The following is a 22,774-nucleotide window of genomic DNA, read 5'->3' on the forward strand; positions in this document are numbered from 1 at the left end:
ACATTATTCCCAAGAAGGAATCAATTCTTTTTTTTAACAAAAAAAACACAGTTTGACATCATTTAACATGGTTTTAAAGATGTAATTGGACTTCCAATGTTGCAAGTCCAATAATAATTATAATCTCTTTCTCTTTTCTTGCAATAGAATAGATTGTTAGCGTTGTTTTTCTCATCACCGCCCACCTAAAGTTTCTTCCCCAACAATATCTTTTAGTTTGGGGATGACAATAAAGTGAGCTGAATGTAACTTATTTATTAGACCCGCAGCACCGTCAGACAGTTTAATGTAGAAAACTTCTCCAGCCTTCAAAAAGCAAGACCAGAAATCCGAGATCAGGACAAACTCGTGTCCCTAAAGATGGATGTGGTCACATTAGAGAAGCGGCGATGCATTCAAACATGACGGGTGACGTAAATACTCCAACATCCACTCCTGAAAACGCGACTCAGCAGCTTGAAATACTGCTGATAAACTGACTTTGGGAAGAAAAAGACCCCCCACATAAGTGGAAGTGGTCACCTTGAACAGTAAATCCCTTTCTGAGCTACACTACACAAATTCTAGTAAGACACATTTCTGTCTGAAACCACTTTGGAGTCACCTGACAGGTCAGACATGAGGCTGAAAATAGATTTTTACACTGGTGTCTCCCCTTGTTTCTGGTGTTAGCAGAGATTACTATTGTAATTGCATCCATTAATGCGTCAATGTCACCCATAATGATGTTACTGTCGCACGACAAAAGCCAAACGTCCCCCGTCAGGTGCGCTCGTGTTCACTGGAACACGTCAGCAAATTAGCCTAAGAGATGCTGAAGCAGGAGTTCATAACGATTTCTAACGGGAGGACGAACTTATGTTAAGCTGTTTTCTTTCTAATATACATAAATGGATTGCAAAAATCTCCGATCTCATTTCTTTTAAACCTTATTTCCTTAATCTCCCTCTTCTTTACCTCATCTCTGGGCTGAGAAGCCTGGAAATGACACGAGGGGCGGAAATAAGGGCGCGATTTAATAAAGAAAGGAGGTGCACCCACTGTGATTGTGTTCCTGCTGCCAATTATATACTAACAAGCTAAAAGATGCTAACTGCACTTACCATTCCCATTTAACACATCCGCCAACGGGTGCTGCGGATGGAAACCAGACTCTCCAGTGTTGTATATAAAGCATCTGGGTGGGTGTGGTGCTTTAATGTGATAGATATTTGAGTTATTGTCTCTGCCTTCGCCCACACTAACACCAGCGGACACACCAGCCTTTAGCATTTACCCTCTGAGGAACCGTGGGGGGAACAATAGTTGTCTGAGAGTGTTTTATGTGTTTTAGGACGGACTTGGGGGAGAAACTGAGGCACTGGAATTGATCAGGATCTGTTGTGTTGGTTTAACTGAAAATCTCATCAAAGCTGTGAAAGTGGTCAGAAAAAAGCTGGGAAAGGGCAGAGAGGAAGACAATGAGGGAGTTTATGGATTTTCATCCTCTGTCCACAAAGTCAGAGTACCTGGTAATTGAGTTCATCCTAAACTCAACTAGGGGTGGGGGGGGTGGGGGGGCACTCACAGAGTAAAACAGAGCTGAGGTTATTACCTTATAAAATTATTAGTATTGTTGGCGTCCTCCCTGTGCCACTTGATCATCGAAGCGTATGGGGAGACACTTTTGGAAATGTTTTAAATTCAGGAGATTAAAATGTTTTAAAATGATTGTTTTAAATCTGTGGCCCAGAGAGTCGGAGCTGCAGCTCTGAAGTTGGCTGCTTATTAATGCCAAATACTGTAACCCCCAGCAGCACGAATGGCTCTCTGTCCTCTATCTCATTAGTGGCCTCTGAGATTCAATAATGTCACGGAATATTGATATTCCATAATTGTGGGTTCGCTGGCACTGCACAGAAAAACTAGCCAGTCCATCCTTTGCAACAACTGCACGGTAACCATAGCAACTTGAATGTTTTCCCACAGCTGCAGGACTGGTGTTGAAAATGACTTAATGTCAGCAAATAATCGAAGTCCGTCAACCACAATTGTGATTTGACATCGTTATGTCACTATGGTGCATCGCTATAAAGGAACAGTTGCATTCCTCAATCGGCCTCATGGAGAAATGGATCCCCCACCTGTTGGAGGCGAGTCTAGGAAGACGGGCAACGATCGGAGGTTGTGGGAAAATGGCTCTGCGGGTTTCTGACGGAGGCTCAGACGCATCTTCCACGTTATTGAAAAAATAAGCACAAAAAGTCAGAAATGGGCAGAGAATGAAAACAACAAAAGACCTCAAAAGCCACTCAGCTGGAAACTAAATGGTTTTATCTGCTCTTAGCGTCGAGCTGCACATCATCCTTGATGTATTTGTCCTTTGCAGATCAGCCAGAAAAATGTGACCATGGGTCAAACACACACACACACACACACAGGAAGCATCCTCCAGGCTGTGTGTTAGCTAAAGATCACAGATGCTTTACCCTTCTTCAGCACCAGAGACCTTGACTGAGTGGACTTGAAGCTCATCCTTGAGAACCTGAGAAGAACTTTTTAGGGTGCACATCTGGAGCCAGCAGCACAACTGGATCTCGCAGTTCTGACAACTTCTTTCAAGGATAAGGATAAAGGATAAAAGACTTTATTGATCCCACATCGGGGAAATTGCACGTTACAGCGGTAGCACGTGGTGTACAATACAGAAAAGTACTAAAATAAAAAAATTAAAAAGACTATTATATTATGTACATTGCTATCTACATTATACAGTATATACAGAAATTAAAATTATGTACAGGAGGAGTGTCGGACAGTGTGAAGAAAGAAAATAAGGTGCAAATAAGACATTCCAGAGGTAGGATGATTAGTTAGTGCAAATATGCCAACGCTGGGTTATTGGTGCTACAATTAAGTGTTGTGCATGTTGAACAATCTGACGGCAGTAGGGATGAATGACCTGCGCTAGCGTTCAACGCCTTCACGGTGGGTTCACCACTGCTGAACTGGGTCGCTGGTTCTGGTTCTGCCGCCAGTTCCCTACAAGGCCTCGGGATGTTGCTGAAAGTGGCGGGCGTGGCGATGATGGCTGATCGCCCCCACAGGGCAGGTGAGGATCAGCAGTTCTTTGCTAACGATGCTTTTCCGAGCCCTTTCCTTGCCCTTCCTCTGGTACCGTTCCGCCCTCCTTAATGTGATGAGCCTCTTCATTATGATGCTTGTGAGTTCTGACAGGGCAGTCCTCTCATCTTCCTTCGCATCTCTGGGATTATTAGTTTAAACCTGTGGCCCAATTCAATTAGCTGCTGTGGCTCATGCAAATCAATACTGTTGTTTCTCCTTAACACACTCGCACCAGGAGAGAAGAGAAGGAGATGAACCGACGATCGAATCACCTTAAAACCGAGTCTGCGTGGTTTGCACCTGCATGTAGACGTGCGTAATAAACCACATCTGGAACATAAACCATCAGATAAATTGAATTAAGCTAACTGCCCCGGAGGCTGTGTGGCCACCATGACCTCCTTGTCGGGGTGGGATGGATGTGGAGATAAAGGACTGCCACTGGGATGTCACCACAATGAGTCATTGCATGATATGGCTGTGAGGATTGAGCTGGACCAATGTGGTGGGGAATATTTAAGATGGAGAACTTGATCCTGGAACACCTGTCTGTGGCTGCCTGGAAAGATCAGAATCAGTGACGGCTCATAGGTTCTTCCCTGAGCCTTTAAGGGAAGCGTCGTGGGGAGATACGTGCTCTTACGTCCACGTCTCAGGAGTAAAAGTCCGACTTGGAGCTGCGTGACATCACGCGAAGCCTCTGAACGGACCCTGCATCATTTCCTCACACAGTGTCCACCAGAGCGGCAGGGAGAGGTGCGCGTGTCTGCTCCACAAACCCTCTGCGTCCTGCCAAAAGGGAGGAAAAACACCTGACCGGACACAATCCCCCCCCCCCCCCTCTCCCCCTTCTCTCTCTCCCCCCTTCTCTCTCTCTCTATCTGGATTCCACGGAGGCGTTTTCCTGCCTTTACGCACTGCTTTAACTCGTTTGATGGGGAACACCGTGTTCTGGATGTATTTTCTCCTGGGCTGGTGAAGTGGAGGGAAGCGCAGGAACCATGTGGAGGACGACCCCTGCCCGAGGATTCGGAGCCGGGCACAGATTCTAGAAATACTCACGCTGCGTTGCAGGTGGGGGGGAAGAACATCCTTCGAAGAGGAAACAAAGAGAGACGAGATGGTAGAGAAGTAAGTCCCTTAAGAACCGAAACTTAAGTTATTGAAATTAATGTTTCTGGACATGTTTTTTGAACATCAAATGCGCACCTTAGGCGTGCACCACACGCGGATTTCTGCCTGGTGTCATCGCACTTTATCCTTCTGTCCGTATGGTGGGAGTCATCGCGAGGACCATTGGATACATTTCTTTAACCTCCAGGCTCGTTCCTATAGCTGATTTGATCCACATTGACACTTTCAGAGTGATTCTCCCCATTAGTTGTTTACTGGTCACACTGGCTTTTAGGTATTCATGGGCAGATTATGTAATGTAACAAGCTGTTGGGAAAATGGGAGTGTGGCACGGACTATTCAATTTTTGATGAGGTTCCACTCTGTTGTGGTTATTACCTGTATTGTTAGGGGTCACAGCCGGAGAATTTCACTCATAATGTCTGTATTCATGCACGTCTCCTCAAGGTGCAGTCTTGGAAATAATTTGATGGTTATATTTGTGTATTTTGCTCCGTATTGTGACTCCAGGCAGGAAATACGGGCTAGAGAGCTAGATCTAATGAAACCTATGAAAAAATAAAGCGCATGTCGCTGCAGATGTATAGCTCCAGTGTTTTTAAATGGAGGATGTTGTGAATCGTGCTGGAGACAGTGCCTCGGTGACCTGCTGCTGATCTTTACAGCACGATGTCGGAGGCAGATATGTGCCACATCCAGGCAGTGTTGTTCCCCACAGATGTTCCTAAGTCTTTCGGGTTTTAATTACATTATCAGAAATTTGCGAGGAAACGAATATATTATAATATAATATATTGATATAATATATTGATATACACCTACGGCTAATCAATAAATTAAAGCAAGAATGGCCCCGCCGTGGGTTCGATTCCCGGTCAGGGAATATCCAGTTACCTAATTGCCCTTCGGAGATAATTATAATCAATACCTGCCTTGAATATAAATTAAATTTTGGGATAATGAATGCAGGTTTTTCTTAATGAGATAACTTGAAATGTGTTCCCTTTAGGTTTATTACTTCCTTAAGTTTCGGTTTTCTTTTTCTTTTTTAAGTTTTGCAGCTTTTACCTTAATGGCAGGTAGCTTGTTTCGGAGGTCACGTGATAGGATAAATGTGATGAAAATTGAGACTGACCTGCCCAAGGAAATTTTCCACCGACAAACAAACTGACTGACGTTAATTATTCCTCACAGTGGCTGCACCTGACCTGCTTGACCCAAAATCTGCCGCCCACAACTCCAAACCTCGCCTGTCCTTCTCCACCAAGCCAGTGGTGCTGAACACCCCCGAGGACAATGATAGTGACACCCGGACCACAGTCATGAGGTGGAAAACAGTTTCAGCCATCTTCTTCTTGGTGGTGCTTTACCTGATCATCGGAGCAACCGTGTTCAGCGCGCTGGAGCAGCCGCACGAGAGCTCGCAGAAGTTAGCCATCCTGGCGGAAAAGCTGGACTTCTTAGCCATGCATGCCTGCGTGAACTCCTCAGAGCTGGAGACTTTGGTTAAGGTAAGCGCAAACATTAGCATCGTCTGCATAAATGTAGGAAAACATCACGTGTGAATACTGATGTTAATGCGCAGACAAGTCTGATGGCTGAGGGTGGGTAAGGCCCAACCCCCCAGCATCAGGCTTGTTCCATCATCCCGATATTCCTGGTTCATGGACCCTGGGCAAAGATCTGCTGCTGCTGCCGCCACACCTTAAGGGCCTCAAGCCAAGGTGCTCCAGCAATCTTACGAAGACTTTTCCCTTTTGGAGGTTTTCCAGACAGAAGAGACATCAGAAGAGCCTACTGAAGGGAATTACGTAACTCTTTAGGAGAAGAGGCTGCTGGAGAGAGACGTTTGGATCAACCTCATGACCTTGCTGCTACTGCAGTCCAACCCCAGGGGTCTTGGGCTAATAATGAAGGAACGAACGCCGTTTTATCGTAGATTTAAGTCAGTTAATCATAATGCTGACGGATTCCCTGAGATTCACACCTGTATTTTACACGCACGTGGCGCAATCCATCCGGCTGGGGACGAGCACGTCACCCTCCTCCCAGCCTGAAACGCTGCCTTGAGCAGGTTCAATGCAGTCCATGCACATTTGCCAGGATCCACAGCTCAGTTCTAAAATAGCACATTCAGTTCATGATTGTCAACTCGACCCTTTTTTTGTGGTTCAGCTTCGGCCAGTTACTTTCTTGCTAATTGCTTGTCAGGCAGCTGATGAATGAGGGACTGAAAGCTCTTTCGCTCCCTTCCTATTTTAGGAGCCGTCTCTGTGCTCGCATCAAGTGAAATTTACAGTCTAGACTATGACTGTTTTCACACAGCTAAGGGGTGTATTACTGACTGAGAAAAGCCCATCTACTGCCTGTGAGTGAGATTCTTTTCCATGGAGACCCAGCAGGTAGTGGGTGACAGTTATGGGAGACGTCCGAGTTGCACCTCAGAGAGGCGTCATCTGTCAGACGGAGTGGCAGAGTTAAACCTACAGCAAACAGGAGGCTGCTAACAATAGTCCGCTTTAGCAATTTTTATTATTTGTGATGTTTTTATGGATTCGGTGGCAGCAGAAACTCCTCCAGTCTTTACAGGACATTGACGCAATCTGCCGGCTGAAAAAGAGATTCAGTTTTAGCTTTAGAATGAAATCACGTGCACTTATCACAGGAGAATCGCCCAGTTTTATCCATCGCTCGCCAGGCAGCAGCTCCATGAGTTACGCAGCTTTTCAAGCAGCCGTTTCTTTCCCTATGATGATTTATTGATAGACATCTTTCATACAGGTGTGCACCATCCTCACACACATAAGCGCACACACAAACACACAAACCACCAATATTTGAACGCACAACTCCCACTGATCAAAAGCCAGTCAGAGAAGAGATGGAGGAAGGTGCTCTCAAAGGGAGTAATTAAAAAAGGGAGCGATGTCAAAAAACAAAAAAAAGAACCCTGCGACGATTCTCTCGAGAATGCAGCTTGAAGAAAACCAGGGTGCCCCCCCCCATCCCCGTGGTTATATTAAGTATTCATACAAATCTTTGCCAAATCAGTGAACTGATAGCTGTTTTGGCAGGCGAACAAAGGGCTGAGCGAGCCAAGCTTGTTTGTTCGCTTCGCTAAATGATGTTTACAGGAGCATTCGGTGGAGGCTTTCAATGTTTTATCTTTCAATCATCAGTTTAATTTTGTTTTAAAATGAGCAACATTAGAATTCGTTTCCACTGTTCAGGGCTTCTGACTATGGAGCTTTAGAGACATTTGAGGAGGAGCTTTATGATCCCATATGCTGCTGGCCTGCAGAGGCGTTAGAGAGGCCACCACTTAAGGTCTTTAATCGCCTTCAAGCTTAATCACTCCAGGTTAGTGTTTTTCATACATCTAAGTTTCCATTTGTTGAAAAGGCCAACCACCACCTTGCATCCTGCCAGATCCTGTTTCTGTGTTGGACAGCCAACTCAACTACCCCCTCAGGCAGACTGGAGAGCCTTCCTGTGCCCTCACTGTACCTCTGAGATCCTCGCCGTGCCCTCAGGCCTGCTGGGGTCTTCTCATTTGTTTTTCTTGCGTTCACAGGTTCAACTGGGATGCCAGATTCTCGAAACTCATCTGGATTGTGTAATGTCGAAATGAGGAGAGGCGGATGATTACGGACGCATAACATCAAGCATGCCCTCACTTCAGACTGTTTAGCCCCTGATTTAGCACCTCGTTGTGTGCTAATTAACTAATGTTGCATCACTGAGAATGGGAGTAAATGAACAAATAAATGTGACCCTTGTGTTTCATGAAGCTTTTTAATGGCTGAAGGTTGGAAGCATTAGACAGAAATGATCTGCAAGGATGTCTGCACACACACTCCGGGAACGTTGTGCACACACACACACACACACACACACACACACACACACTCGGTGACCCAAACACCATCCAGCAGGGGCAGAATGACACAGTCCATGTGGTGCGTAGTAACGCAGCTACAGACGGACAGAGGTGTATCCAGGCTGAACCTGTGTGACGCCCGCTGTCACAGTTAATGTCATTTTCCTCCCACTCTCATCCTCATCCTTGTCCTCAGCCTCTCAGGCTGTTCAGCCACATGAGCATTTTCAGCAGCCACGTCCTCATAAACCCTCAGCGCTCTACTGCTATACTTTGTCTGAATTTGGATAAAACGTATGCCCGAGGCACCAAGTCTGTGCCTATTGTCAGTGTTGATGATGAACTCAAAGCCCATTATAAACACATTTGTTTCAGATTAATGTACATGCATTCATTAGGTCCCACATAAAGATGATGAGCTCTAATGAAAGGAACAGTAGTGCGGGCAGGAAAAGCTCATTTTGCAGCGGGTAGATGTGGCGATTCAGCCTATGGGATCCGTCTCCAACTGTGATGTATGGGTCACTGTCCACCAGAAGAAGAGGTTTTTAAATTGTCCTTATCCTTTTTTATGTCTCACTGTGTGAAATACTTTTTTAATATGTGCTCTTGCTTCTTTCTGCCTATTTTATGTACAACCGAAGCTTTATTGTTCTCATTTGTAAACTGTTCTCACGTGTAAAACATCTCACAGCAAATAAGCATGTGTGTGTTTTATAGTTGCTCCTTATTTACTCATTTTTCTGTCTTCCTCGCTTGTTTGCTGTAAATCCTGCAAGACAAGGATCTTAAAATCCTGTTAGCGGCTGAGGGAAGTCAAGGACAAATCATTTTCTCCTCCAAAAAAAAATACCAGAAAAAGGATCATAGATTCTAAAAAAATTAGCTCACCTTTTAGCCGCGCGCCGACCCGCCGATAGACCCCCACAAGCGGTCCGAGCCTCTTCAGTTGGATGCACACTGATAATTTTCCTGATCTGTGTCACTCCAACAATACTTTTTCCCCCCCTCTCTGCAGCAAGTGGTGTCAGCCGTCAGAGCTGGCGTGAACCCTTCAGGAAACTCCTTCAATCAGACCAGCCTGTGGGACATCAGCTCTTCCTTCTTCTTTGCCGGGACTGTTATCACAACTATCGGTGAGCCTTTCCTCGCTCGCGAGGCTTGGATAGTCACGCAGCTTTGACAGCAGTGTTGTGCCAAGAAACCTTTTTATTTCATCGCTCCCAGATGGTGTTTGGTGCTGACCCTCGCTTTATTGTCCTGTTACGATTTGACCTCAGGGGCACCAAAGACATCAATTCTAAGTTAAGGTGCCAGTTCAGTTTAAAAGGAGGACCAATTTGTTTGTCGTGATGTGCTAATGCATCCAGCATGTGTATTTAACACGGTGGATAATAAGCTTGTCACCTCCAGCTGTTGGACAAAATGGACCCAGCCTTCTCTATCGGCCCTCTCGCACCATCCGAACAGCTCTGACCTGTCAGGACGTGGACAGGGGGACATCTGAGGGTGTCTGCAGGGTCCATTTTCCATCCTAACCAGTGGCTGTTGGGTTATGCTGCTCAATATGCCCGAAATTACCGCTGATTTTTACTTAATTAAATCATTTTTATGAACGATTTTGACTCAAACACACATTTTCCCAGTCAAACAGATGGATGTGTGTTTTAAAGGGACGCTCGCATTGTGGTGCAGCGTGCAATGTTTTTTAGATGAATGGTCCTCATCTGTATGCAGCCTCGGTAAATGGAATTCAAACAGTACGCCAGGCCTTTCACACAGCTGTTGACTGTTTCATTATCTACTTAGGTACACATCCACCTTCTCAGCACAGATCTGAGAGCTGAGCTTTTTAGCTTTTCTGTTTGCTTCTTTCACTTCAGCTTCAGACGTTCAAGCTCATTAACACATGAGAACCCAGAACCTTTTCTCCTTAAAGAAAAATGATAGGGGTTACACCAGCGACCATGTGGACAAACACAACCTATTGGAAGGGTTTGCATTTATTTTTAAAAGCTTTTTATGTTCCTTTTTTCATATTTTTCACACCGTGGTCACCACATGTGTAGCACGTGTCTCTTAAAGACCTAGTGAGTTAAAGTCAAACTCAAAGGTCAGCTTTAGTGTATTTAAAGGCTTTGTGACAGTTTCAGTGATTTTATGGGTCCATCAGTCATTCCAGCAGTAAAAAGGGACTTAAAGGAATCACAGCCAAGCTAACAGTCATAGTAAACTTTTGAGATAAACTGCGAGGATCCGAGGGTGTAAAGAAGCTGTTATGGGTGATTTTGCTTTCACGGTTTTATCACATAAATATAAGTTCTGGGTGGTACTTGTGATGTTCGGTGTAAAACAACACATGTTTGCTGAACTCTCTGTTGGCAGTAACAAAAAGTGATATTTTAGAGGAGCTATTTCTGAAGTCACTGCCTAAAGTCTCTTTAGAGAGATACACTCTGAATGCAAAACTACGTTACATAACACAAACTGTAAGAGCTGGCCTGTTTTCTAGCACAAATTCAAATGCTGAGTTGGTTGTACAGTTTAGATGAGGTTGTGTAGAAACCTGGAATTCTGCCATATTCGTAGTCCAAAGGTTGCTCTTTATTATTCACAATGCTAGTTTAGAAATTATGCATGAATCCAGTTTTTAATCCAGACTGTTCTCCTCGCGAACCACTTAAATCACCACTTTATGACATGGTGCAAAAATAAATGTCCAAATAAACTACAAATAACCAAATGTCTGCCAGTCAGTGTGATCCTACCTGGTCTGACTGAGCTCTACTCCCAGGCAGCTGTAGCTCATTACAAACAGGCTTCATATTCATTTCCATCACCTTTTTCCTGATATTTTGACACTACAGTCGTTATGCTGAGCAGGGCCACTTTTGGGCCGTTTATTGTGGCTTTATACCGTTGCTGCTGCCATTAAAGCTCAACTCAGAACATGTGAATTATTCCTTTAATTCTGTTAAATGCTTGCTGTTTCTCTCTTGCATGTAAAACAAAACCATTATGCTTTATTGTCCAGGACATAAACCCAGTCAGCACTGCCCTGAATGTAGCCATTTGTGGAAAATAAGATTTTTATTTTCATTCAGAGTCATCAGCTCATAAGAGAGGAACTACTTTAAAGTTAATGTTTCATTCCGGCGGTCGTTGTCGGCATTGAGTGTGAAACTAATTAAAAATTGTCATCCAAACTATTTCTAATACTCCCTTTCTAATACAGGAGAGATTAAAATGTCCGTTCTTTTCCAGAGGAAAACACAGGTTTAGCCTAATCCCATGAATATACTGAGGCTTCTGAACACAAGTAAAAGCTGCTCAGTACAGCATTAAGATAATGTGAACATGACGGTTTATTTTCATGTAGAAAAAGCTGCAGGATGCTGCTCGTATTGAGTTTTTTTCAGCAGAAGCACCCAGAGGAGCCAAAGCCAAATTAGATCTCCTGCCTGGCATTGAACTAATTATAAAATTAATGCGAATTGATTGACAATCTTTTTTTTTTTTGCATTTAGTCTCTAGTCTCCATGTTCCAAAGAACCCTGGAGCTCCCCTCCTGAGACGGATGACTCCATTAAAGGTGGATGTAGTTCATTATGCAGACTCCGTATGAAATGTTGAATAACGAGAGTCATACTGGTGGTTCGGAAGTCTCGAGGTCACGAAGGTTTCTCTCCACTCGGTTTCCATCTGAGTCTTCAACCTGTCTGTTGTTTCTTGTTTTTCTCAGCTTTTCTGCTAAATAACGTCGGTGCAGACTGATGACTGTTGCTACTGATGAAAAGATTATTTAATGGCTGAGAGAGCGGGTTTATTTCCAGGAGAGGGGGTCAAAGTTCAACAAATGAGCTGGTGTTTGAGGGGAGAGTTTTTCATCTATTTCATCCATCCTTTTGCAGGGTTCGGAAACATCGCTCCTCACACCAAAGGAGGCCGGATCTTCTGTATCATATACGCCCTGCTGGGAATTCCCTTGTTTGGATTCCTCTTGGCCGGTGTCGGAGATCAGCTGGGAACCATCTTTGGGAAAGGCATTGCCAAAGTAGAGAAGATGATTGTGGTGAGCACTTTTTATGTTGGCAACTTTTAGGTTTGGATTTTCTTTTGTGGAAACCATTTAAGTAAGTAATTGTGCTTCACTGGCAAGAAAAATAAGGAATAGCCACACTATTCCATGCTTAATCTCACCCCAGATGGGACTTGAACCCACAATCCCTGGCTTAGGAGGCCAGTGCCTTATCCATTAGGCCACTGGGGCATGCTCTGAAAGGTATTGTTGTATAAATCACAGTGGGATTCAACAGTGGGTCAGCCATGTTCCACATGAGAGGGTTTGACATGTCCACGAGAGGGACAGGGAGCTGTGGGTAGGAGGATGCTGAGGGTGGGACTATCTGTAAGGAGACAAGTTGTTTGGCATTAGAGAAGAGGATGCAGAGAATAGGATTTGCAGTTTGTGCAGATATGAATGGGGGGTAAATATCTAAAGGGTGTCGACACTGAGTACATCCTCAAGTTCCACTTTAGAGAAATAATGGTCTTACCAATTGTTGGTATTGCATTTATTCCTCCATTGCAACAGGTTAATTAGGATCTGGAGCCAGCTTCCTCCCAGAGGAGGAGGAGGAGGAGATCCTCCTGGAGCAGATCCAGATGAACTGCAGTGGTAGCTGTGTCAGGAAGATGGAGGCTGAGACTCCCCCCTCCCCCGCTCCATAATATAATGTAACACCACTGCAGACCTTTAGAATCCACAGTACTGAGCTCCGCTCTGAGGCCAGTGGACACGACAGACTCTGGATCTGCGGGATGCCCCCCCCCCCACGTCTCTGCGCTTTAGGGGTTACATAACCCTGACAGGAGGGGGGAGGAAAGGGCGCCAAATGCCAAGAACCAGCAGAAAATGATCACCTCTGGAGAAGGGAGCAGGGGAGACGGCAGTATGCAGAATTCAGTTTGACGTGAGACTAAAACAAAGCAGTGAGGCTCAAACAGCTGATATTGGAGACGATCTACGTCAGGTCGCTCTGTCTCAGCTCGTTTGGGGCCATTTCATGTCACGTGTCACGACCTCACGAAAGTTGAAGGAAATGATGACACTTTCTGAATATTAATTTCTCATCGGAGCAAAGGCTCAGGTCGAGGGGAAAATCACCGCGACTGGAGGATTTAATTAAAAGAAACTGTTGATTTTTATTACATCATTTATCACCTCTGTTGCATTCGCGGCGTCTCATCCACGATTCCCCCGCAGCCCCGTTGCTCTCATCAAGACAATTGCTTTCTGAACGCAGAAATAATTCATCGGCTCGCTCGTTGTCTCATCTCCACGCAGAAGTGGAAAGTCAGCCAGACGAAGATCCGCGTGTTCTCCACGCTGCTCTTCATCTTGTTCGGCTGCCTCATCTTCGTGGCCTTGCCTGCTGTCATCTTCAAGCACATCGAGGGCTGGAGCACGCTGGAGTCCATCTACTTTGTCGTCATCACCCTCACCACCATCGGCTTCGGGGACTTTGTGGCCGGTGAAAAAGGTAATCCGATATTCTTTCTTTACCCGTTGGCCCTTCATTTACCTCCAGCTCAGACTCTAGTTTAAGCTTTGAAAACTTCTTTACTTTGATGACTTTCTTTAAAAATCAGGACAGGAAACCCCACTTTCAACACGTACAGTCACCAAGAGGCAGCGGCGCCTCTGTTGCGGTGATGTTTGCGTGGCTCGCCGTCTTTGTGTGTCATCTCTTCAGCTGTGATTTGCTCTGAAAACTCTGGAATGAGGTGTAGAGCACGGATGACCTGCTTCCCAAAGTCTTCAGTGGCGATTTAGGCTGGTAAAGCGCACAAACGGGATGAGCCGGCTTTCAGAAAACACAGAAGAAAGAGAGATTAGACGAGTGGAGCGAGCTGCACAGGATTCACGGGAAGCTTTTTGGTGGTTGTGGAGGGTTACGCTGTACATGCTGTAAGCTTCTACAACTGTTTGGAGACTGTTTGGAGTCCAAAAGGACTGGCTGGCGTCCCGCTGGGTGGTGGTCAGGGCCTCCCTGGGCGTCCCCCCAGCACTGGGTCGCTGTAGTTGTCAGAGTCACTGAAGCAACGCTGGTCAGGGCTGCCAGATGAGTGGGAAGCGTCGGTGAATCTCCAGGGAAGGATGAAAGGACAGTATTGTAAGCGGAGAATAAGTGGCGTCCAACACGTCTGCGCAGAGGTTCCTGTGCTCCGGTGGAGATGGTCTCCATCACGCCCTTTTGAAGCAGTCGGTCTAAAATATTTCCTCTCTGTGCCCGCTAGTTCCAGATGAACGTTGTTACTGTCGATGTGTTCTCATCCGTCACCGTTTGCTTTGTTTGGCGCAGCCGGCTCAGAGAGTCCGGAGTACCTGGACTACTACAAGCCTGTGGTGTGTTTCTGGATCATGGTGGGCCTGGCGTACTTTGCCGCCGTGCTCAGCATGATCGGAGACTGGTTCCGAGTCATCTCCAAGAAAACTAAAGAAGAGGTACGTACATCCCACCAAGTACCGTCACATCATCCAAAGCAAAACCAAAGGTTTATTTGACCCGAGACCATGTTGTGATCGAACCTTTGTGCCGTCTTAATAAAAATGCATCAGCAGACTGAGATAAAAGGAACCTTTTTCATCTCTGTGCAAAGGAAAGTAAGATAATAAAAGAGGTGGAGTGTTGTTCAAATCCTGCGGGCCTTGTCCACCTGGCCAGTGACTGTGCTGAGTGGATTAGCTGCATCAGAGGAGGCAGCTGACCAGGCTCTTAGACTACCTGACAGATGCTTTTCTTTCAGCGCAATCAGCTCTTGTAACAGCGGTGCTGCAACGCTCCCGTTTGTTTTATAATGCTAAAGCCAGCACGTCCTCAGCAGCAAGCTAAAACCTGAAATGACCTGAAATGTTCTGTATTTCATCTCCACGAGCTAGCTTTAATACACAACAGGACTCTTATGGTGCACTCTAATATGAACAACTCATCACGGATTAATAAATATACATTGACATATTTGTTGCTGAGATGAATCCAACAGAAATATTAAATCATGCTCATAATTCTATATTTCGCTGTCGGTATAAAACACCTCTGTTCACCTAATTACAGCGAAATGATGTGTGAACGATGAGCTGGAGAAACCAACAAAATGAGAACTGAAGTACTCGAGTGTTTCTGCTCCAGCGTGTGTGTCTAATGTGTGCACACCTGCAGACACACGCGGTAAATTTGTAACTTGAGCGCGCAGAAGTCGACTTTAAATGAGTGCGACTCAGGGCCTGATGAATAATCAAACACCCGGGAGGAACAGGCCTGGTGGATTATGAACCGGAGAGCAGAACTGGCTCCCGTTCCCTCCAGCACTTCTCAAGAGTTATAAAGCAGACAGCACATGAATAACAAGTTCATTTATTTTAAAGGGATATCAAGCTTGCTTTTAATGGGCAGTAATTAAATAATCAGTAACTGACTGTAAAAGAAAAAAAGGCTTTGATATCTGTCGGCAGGTCGGTGAGTTCCGAGCTCACGCTGCCGAGTGGACGGCAAACGTGTCAGCGGAGTTCAAGGAGACCCGGAGACGACTCAGCGTTGACATCTATGACAAGTTCCAGCGCGCCGCCTCCATCAAGCGCAAGTTGTCCTCCGAGCTGGGCATCAACGCGGCGGTAAGCCAGGAAATGACCCCCGGCAAGCGGGCGCTGTCGGCCAACGTGTACGAGGACAGAGACGCTCCCTCCAATGTGACTCTCTCCCTCAGTCCCATGATGGGCGGCCTGTCCAGAAACGGCAGCCTCTACATGAACGGCCTGAGTCCGGATTACGCCGACAGGCGAGAAATCGCCATCATCGAGAATCTGAAGTGAGCGCGAACATCCGGCGGGCTGAGGAACAGCGCACGTGGCGGCAGACGGTTTGTGCTTATTGCCTGAGCACCAGTGACGCTCGCACGCTCACTTGATGGATTTCCTCCAACCACTGATTGAAAACATCGACCCAATCACGGATCAATGGCCCAGATGCCTCCATCCAGCCTCCTGCCTCATCATCTCCCAGGTCCAGCATCTATCCCAGAACCTCTGTGCCATCGTGTTTGAGCCAAATCCAGACGGAGCTCTGGGACTTTAGCGTCGGAGGGAGCGAGGGCAGGAAGGAAACCAAGGCCCAGACAGAGGCAGCGACGCAGCGGGCGCCTCCGCACACCCACAGACAAGCCTGGAAACACAAAGTCCAGGCCACTCGTCACATTTAGAAAGCAATAGAGCTGCATGTGTTCGCCTCCACGCTCTCTGAAATCTGCATCAGATAAAGAGGATCTTCACGCAACCAAAAGGAGCACTCTTTTGTGAGCACGCGCTCGTTTCTCTCTCCCTAAGCCTTCGCTTCTTCTGCTTTCGCAGGGCGGCCTGCCCCCACTACACAAACGAATGTTGACACGTTTCTCCTCCGTGACTGATGTCCATCTTCTCCCAGAGGAATAATCCACTTGTGCCTTATAGACAATAAAACCCCCACTCCTGAGGACGTTGGATGCACGGAAGTCACGGGGGTGACACGCGTGTGAGCCCCAGCCTTGTTACGTACGGACGGTTTTAATGTACATTTGCAGGAATTTTGGACAGTATGAAGAGAGGCTCTGATGGACGTCGAGGCGAGGACGCTTTTTTTTTACCCTTCTGAGGAGAAATCTACAGAATGCATGACAGATGAATAGTGAAACTGACTAACTGGGAAAACAACACCTTTGTCTGCCAGCGTGAATTTGGCATTTCCCATCAGCCTAAGTGCTAAGACGGTTACATTAACCCCGGCGCGGCACACGGGCGCGCTCGTCACGCTGCCCATTACTCCCAGCGTGGTCGAAGGCTCGGACACACTCTGTCATTCTGAAGCCCTGTTCCGGAGGCTTCCATAAATTGAATCCACTGCTGTTTTTTTGTTGTTGTTTTTTTAATTTAAATGCTTCGGGATGGGGGGAGGTGTTTGTGCCACATAACAAAAGCTTTGTGCTACTCCAGAAATGAATCCCCGAAGGTTCCAGAGCTGGGCCACGCACGTCCACTGTACATTCTAGCTTTTCCTGTGTGACGCCACAGCTTACATCACTGCCTTCAATGACAGAAAGGGAAACGTTACACCCGGACGATTCTCACCTGAATGTATAGAACCCACTTCTGAGCATTTGTTGAGATAAACGCCTATATGCAACCGATCTGGTCGCGATGAAAGGTCGAGTAATCCTTGATGCCAAATACACACTTGCCATTTTAGATTCAGGATATTTCTGAGAAGAGTGCAATCGTGGTTTTCCAGCTGGGTTGGACTGTGTGACTTAAACTGATTATCTGATATTTCCAGTTTGTAGCGTTTCCGTCTGCAGTAGGACAGCAGGTGCGCCAAATGTCTGTAACCTTTTTTTTTTTTTCAGTTTCTCAGCTATTTCTGCACGTTCAGTATTCAAATCAATCCAGATTAGATCTGAGACTATCGGTTCACTCTGGGCATTAACATGCGACTCCACATGCGTCTCATGCGGCCACTTGTGAGCAGATCTCATTTCCGCAGCTTATGCATGCAAATAAACAGGCAGATCACGGGGAGATGTTCTTAGATAGTGACAGGCTTTTCCATTTAAATAAAAAAAAACAGCTAAGAATATGACCCAGGCGAAAGTCTTAAATACTCCAAGAGGCAAATCAATTTATGAATGATGATTGATGTTGATGCCATTTTCAGACTGAGAATGTTTTGATTTGACTACCAGAACCGGTGTTGCTCTAATTGACCAAACAGAATGAATCATATCGTAGCGGCTGAGCCCTTTTAAGACAACACGTGTTTTTTAAAAAGCTGGTAAATCATATTTGACTCACACATGAGACCACACAACTGTAAAAAATAAGCACAAACTTTATGGATTTCTGTGTTCGGCTCCTCGTCCCCACTCCTATAGAGTAATCTGGGGGATTCCGCCAGAATATCGATCACTGTTTACTGTGATATCCAACATGTTTGCCGTCAATAAAGGTGTCTTTTCAATGTAAAATAAAATAAAAAAATCATGTTTACATTTCACTCATACTTCAGCAGGTGAAGCGTAAATATCTGTTTTGTCATATTTATTTGTTCTGCCTGTTCTGATCAGATCGGGATGATATTAAACACAGATCTGAACTGGGCCCTGAGAGGCACTTTTAAATTTAGAGTTGCACAGTTAACTGTCACACAGCTCCTCAAAACCAATTCCAAGAATATCAGAGTGCTTGATCATTTTTAATGACTTGAAACAGGTTGCAGAAAACCTTTCGTGAAAAGCTCGCTGCTAATGTTAGCGCAGGCCTCCTGCAGCTCAGGCCAAATGATTCCCTCTGGATGTACGACACAGCTGCCCATTTTATCTTCCAATTTGCCAAATTTGCTGGCTGGACTCTGAGGGAGCCTCTCCATCCTTTACACTGTTCCTGCAGGTTCCTTCCATCAGCATTTATGGGCCAGTTCGAAGATAAATGTTAGCTGAAGTATGGTTGAAGTCCAATAAAAGCTGAGGAAGCTGCATTACATTTGAGCATTGTGCGACGGCGACGGTATTTGTCCAGCTCAAATATAACCTGCAGAATTTAGACAAAATCAGGCTGTAAGACATATTTTATATGCTGCAAAGAGTTTGAATTTCCTCAAATATAATATCTCTTGAGCGAGTCAGGAGGCTGTGAGATAACAAAATCAATATTGGAGCAACAAATTTAATTTATGACCAGCAGAAAGAAACAATAAACTAGAATGGATGAAATAATGAGTAGAGAGCTGAATATCTCACTGGTACTTTCTTTTTTTTTTTTTTTTTTAAAAGTACAATTTTCACAGAGTGGGCTCAGTCTGAGTGTTCCAGCTGCTCCGCCTCTTGTTTTTCCTGAAAGCCTGAGCAACAGTTTGCGTCTGACCCAGCGTAGGTCATCAGCTGTCGAGTGGAATCAAATCACGGAGGCGTCGCCAAGACGCTGTGAAGAGATTAAAGACGGGGAAACGTGGTCATTTTGCATTTCTGAATGCAGGCAGCGACTTCAGAAACACGCCACAGGCTAGTTTAGGGGTCATGCTGGGGGGTGATGGGCGACCTGCTCCTCCCTCCAGGCTGCAGGAGTGCCGTCAGGTGGTTGCGTATCCCTCCGCGACGTTAAAAGGTCCAGTGTTGAAAAACCCACGCAGATGGTTTCACGCGGCGTCCTCCTCTGCTCTCCCTGGGGGATGCTGCTTTTAATTAAACGGGAATCCCAGTAAATCCCAGTTGGGATGTATCTACCCATTCATGAAACTGACTGTATGTAAATGAGTAAACACTGCGGTTTGCCTTAGCCTCTGCCACAGAGAACGTCCTTAATGTCCAAACAGGACAACAGCAAACACCCCCTCCCAGATTTCTCAGAGGTTTTGCAATAAAATATTTTCCACGTGGCAAACACAACAGGTCCACATTGTCTTCCCGGTGTGATTGATCGTGATAAAGGAGACAAGGAAATGCATCCGGGTGCACTGGGTCCTCCTGCAGAGGTAGACGTAGTCAACTGGGCTTGTTGGGGGTCGAGCCATACCTGGTGGTTGTCTCGCAACAACATCCTGGAGTGACTCATTCTGCACATATAACCTGTTGCATTACTTGATACATTAGAGGGGTTACCTAATGCTTAGGTAACCCCTCTCATGTAGCCATGTATGCATGCACAGACTGTAGACAAACTACAGGAACATCAGATTTCATGAGAGTGTCCTTTCCTGACTGCTGAGTCAAGAACAGGTGCATTGAATGAAGGCTCCTCCAAATTGTTTTCATTATCAATAATCACTCAATTTTTAGAATTTGTTTCGCTACATAACGTGAGAAGGCGATGTGCTGTTACCAGCAACGCTAGGTAATCGCAGCTAATGGTTCGCATCTGATGAAGACTTATTCGTGCACCAGCGGTCTGTAGAAAACGGCTCGTACCCCGTCGCTGTGTGCAGGACAACACGGACTACACCCGCATCCACAACGCAGAGTCACAAACTGTCAACGTCACGACTTCCAGAGCGCCAACCCCGACACCTACACGCAATCCCCCGTTCGCACTTCATATTCAATCAGTCAAGTTTTCAGGGCTTTTTCTTCCATCTATAACTTCCGCCCAACGTAAAGATGAAACACACATCGATCGCTGCCAGCCGGCCTTAATGTGACTGGACAGGTTGCTTAACAACCGGGTGACATTGCACATCAGCGCCAGGCAGGTGCCCTTTAGCAAAGCAGCAGATGCTGCGTTGCACCTCGAGGACACGGCCCTGGACCCTGCCCTTCAGAGGGAACCCAGCACCACTTACTGTGGAGATAATGGCAGTTTAAATGTACACACGAAAAACTGAAAGGGTCTTAATACTCGTTTCTTTCTATACGAGCCTGGAATCACAGTTAATGGACATAGAGGGAGGTGAAAAAAGCAACTTTTTTTTTTTTTTAAGTCCTGCTGACAGGAGACTACTGAGCTGGCCTGGCTGGAGGTTGGCTGGTTCATTAGGGATTCTCTCTGCAGTGACATCAGAGAAAAGCAGCCACCTTTTGCAACCGTCTCAGGCTGGGGAGCTACAGAGAGATACATGGAGAGCCCGCGTGTGCGGGGGAGAGAGACTTGGGCCCTTTGTAGACGAGTGGGTATTTTTATTTTTTTCGCTTGCAGCAGCCAAGACCACCTGGCACGATCCCCGTGTGTGTGCCAGTAACTCTGTTCTTTGATTTAAAATCCATATGCTCATTTACTTTTGTGCTAACGCCTTGCAGCTAATTGTTTTTGTGAATCCTTGTCTCCTCTCAGCATGCAGCGACTCTCTTTAGCAAAGGTTTGGTCCAACTAACCTGACACATTATAATGGATGAGTAGAGCTGTTGCCGATCAAAAAAATCATTAAGACCCTAAAAAACACACTCCAGTGGGCGACAACATCTACAAATGAACCACAATTGCTAAATCTAAAGTTGATACAGAATCTATGCCCATTTGTACCCTGTTACTGATGGACTTTGCAGTTCATTCATTGATTTCTACAACAGTGATAAATACAAGTGGATGGTTGGTTTTAAAGGGTAAAACAGCTTCACCTGCAGCATCAACTATTATATAATGAACTTTGCTTCAATTCAAACACACAGAATATTTACGTCACCGTCTTTGGAACACTGATTCATCCTTATGTCGGTTTTTACGTCCTCGTGACTGGAGCAGTTGCTGGGGATGCCTGGAGGAGAACAGATGATTTAGAGATTCTTTAGAGAACACTTCTGCCCTCCGGCACAATCAGAGCCTACGTATAAATGTGTGTGATCACCTGTCCAGGGTTCTTTTCTCCAGCGAAGGCTGACCCAGCACACTGACTGACAGAGGAAGCTCTCGTTTTGACTGTCATTGAGGTTACCTTCTGTAACCATCCGTTTTATTCCATATCAGGTTAACAAGCCAACGCAAGGGTAAACCTTATAGCAAATAAGGACAGGAAGGTGGTGCAGTAAGGCAAAAACACGAAGGACAACCGTTCAATCTTCAGAAAATTCCTTTCATTGGAGAAAAATAAAGTCTTTGGGCAGAACAGCCAAAGCGCCACGTGCTGCAAAGCAAAACAAGGCTCAACTTCCCAGCCTGCTTGTTTGAACACCAGGATTCTGTATCTCCGAGCCAACATTCAGCCTGTAGAACCATTCAAAGGTCCAAGATGATCTCCAACCGGCTGCTGCACAAATGTCCTCTTTAAGTGCCTAAAAGGTAACCACTCCTGTAGTGGTTGAAAGGGCTTCAAAACCGAGGGCGCCAAAACTGAGCACCTTGGGGAGGAAGGGTTTGAAATGAGAGGAATTAAAAAGTCATCCCTCCCCGACCCCAAACAAGATGGATGCACAGACCAAGCAGCAAGTCAGACAATCTGCAGTGGAGCTGCAGCATCTACCTGAGGAGGAGCAGCAAATTCCAGCTGCAAGGACCCAGCCCATCACACCGGATGACTGGGGTCAGGTCCTGACTGGGTGGGCCTTCTCTAACCCAAACAACGTCTCAGACGCTCAAACCCATCGTGAGGAATATGAGCACAACCACTGTGCAACTGCCTGCAGGAAACTTTCAGGGCTCAGACTTCATGAGCAACAACATCCTCAACTCAGAAGAGATGGTCAAGCCTGGTTTCTCAGAACTGAAGAGAACAGGCGGTTGGTTAGATGAAGACAACGGGGGGATTTATTCAGAATAAGGGGATTTATTCAGGATTCAATAGAACTGAGGAGCTGCTGCCTTTTTAAAGAAGACTTTGAATTAACAGGTGGTCAGAGCAGCCTCAAACCTTTAAAGGAGCAGAAAAGAAACTACCTGGAATTTTAAATTGAATGTTTCAAGACAATCTGGATGGTTTCTAAAAGTTTCAACAATGCAGCGAGAGAAAAGTCAAGTAGACAGTCAGAAATGGAGCACTGCAGTCCTCAGTGTCTCAGGGTTTTACCTGCAAGGTTCCATCCACAGTGCGGTGAATTATTTAAACTGTGGCAGGTTTGTGGGCGTCTGTGGGGCATCTGAGCCCCTGCAGAAAGCAGCTGGGTTCCCCAGCAGAGGAAAAAGAATCACGTGCATGTTAGCAGTCAAGG

At 45.8% G+C, this 22,774-nt stretch overlaps 1 protein-coding gene and 1 non-coding gene across 2 annotated transcripts; one reads left to right on the forward strand and one right to left on the reverse strand.

Moving 5' to 3' along the window:
* Positions 1–3,792: 3,792 nt before the first annotated feature.
* On the forward strand, positions 3,793–18,228 carry LOC130516241 (potassium channel subfamily K member 2-like). Its single transcript, XM_057017146.1, has 7 exons — positions 3,793–4,236; positions 5,434–5,750; positions 9,138–9,255; positions 12,031–12,191; positions 13,467–13,662; positions 14,485–14,627; positions 15,636–18,228. Coding segments are annotated over exons 1-7 (1,293 nt in total). The 5' UTR covers positions 3,793–4,235; the 3' UTR covers positions 15,993–18,228.
* Positions 12,317–12,389, reverse strand: trnar-ccu (transfer RNA arginine (anticodon CCU)). The gene has a single exon. It is a non-coding gene; the product is annotated as a tRNA-Arg (tRNA).
* Positions 18,229–22,774: the final 4,546 nt, after the last annotated feature.

This window comes from Takifugu flavidus, chromosome 19 (assembly GCF_003711565.1).
Source record: "Takifugu flavidus isolate HTHZ2018 chromosome 19, ASM371156v2, whole genome shotgun sequence".
NCBI classification, from domain to species: domain Eukaryota; kingdom Metazoa; phylum Chordata; class Actinopteri; order Tetraodontiformes; family Tetraodontidae; genus Takifugu; species Takifugu flavidus.

Excerpts from the sequence above, each read along its gene's own strand:
- LOC130516241 (XM_057017146.1), top strand. Across the intron at positions 12,192-13,466 it reads AAGTAGAGAAGATGATTGTG|AAGTGGAAAGTCAGCCAGAC; the intron begins GTGAGCACTTTT and ends ATCTCCACGCAG. Across the intron at positions 14,628-15,635 it reads CCAAGAAAACTAAAGAAGAG|GTCGGTGAGTTCCGAGCTCA; the intron begins GTACGTACATCC and ends ATCTGTCGGCAG.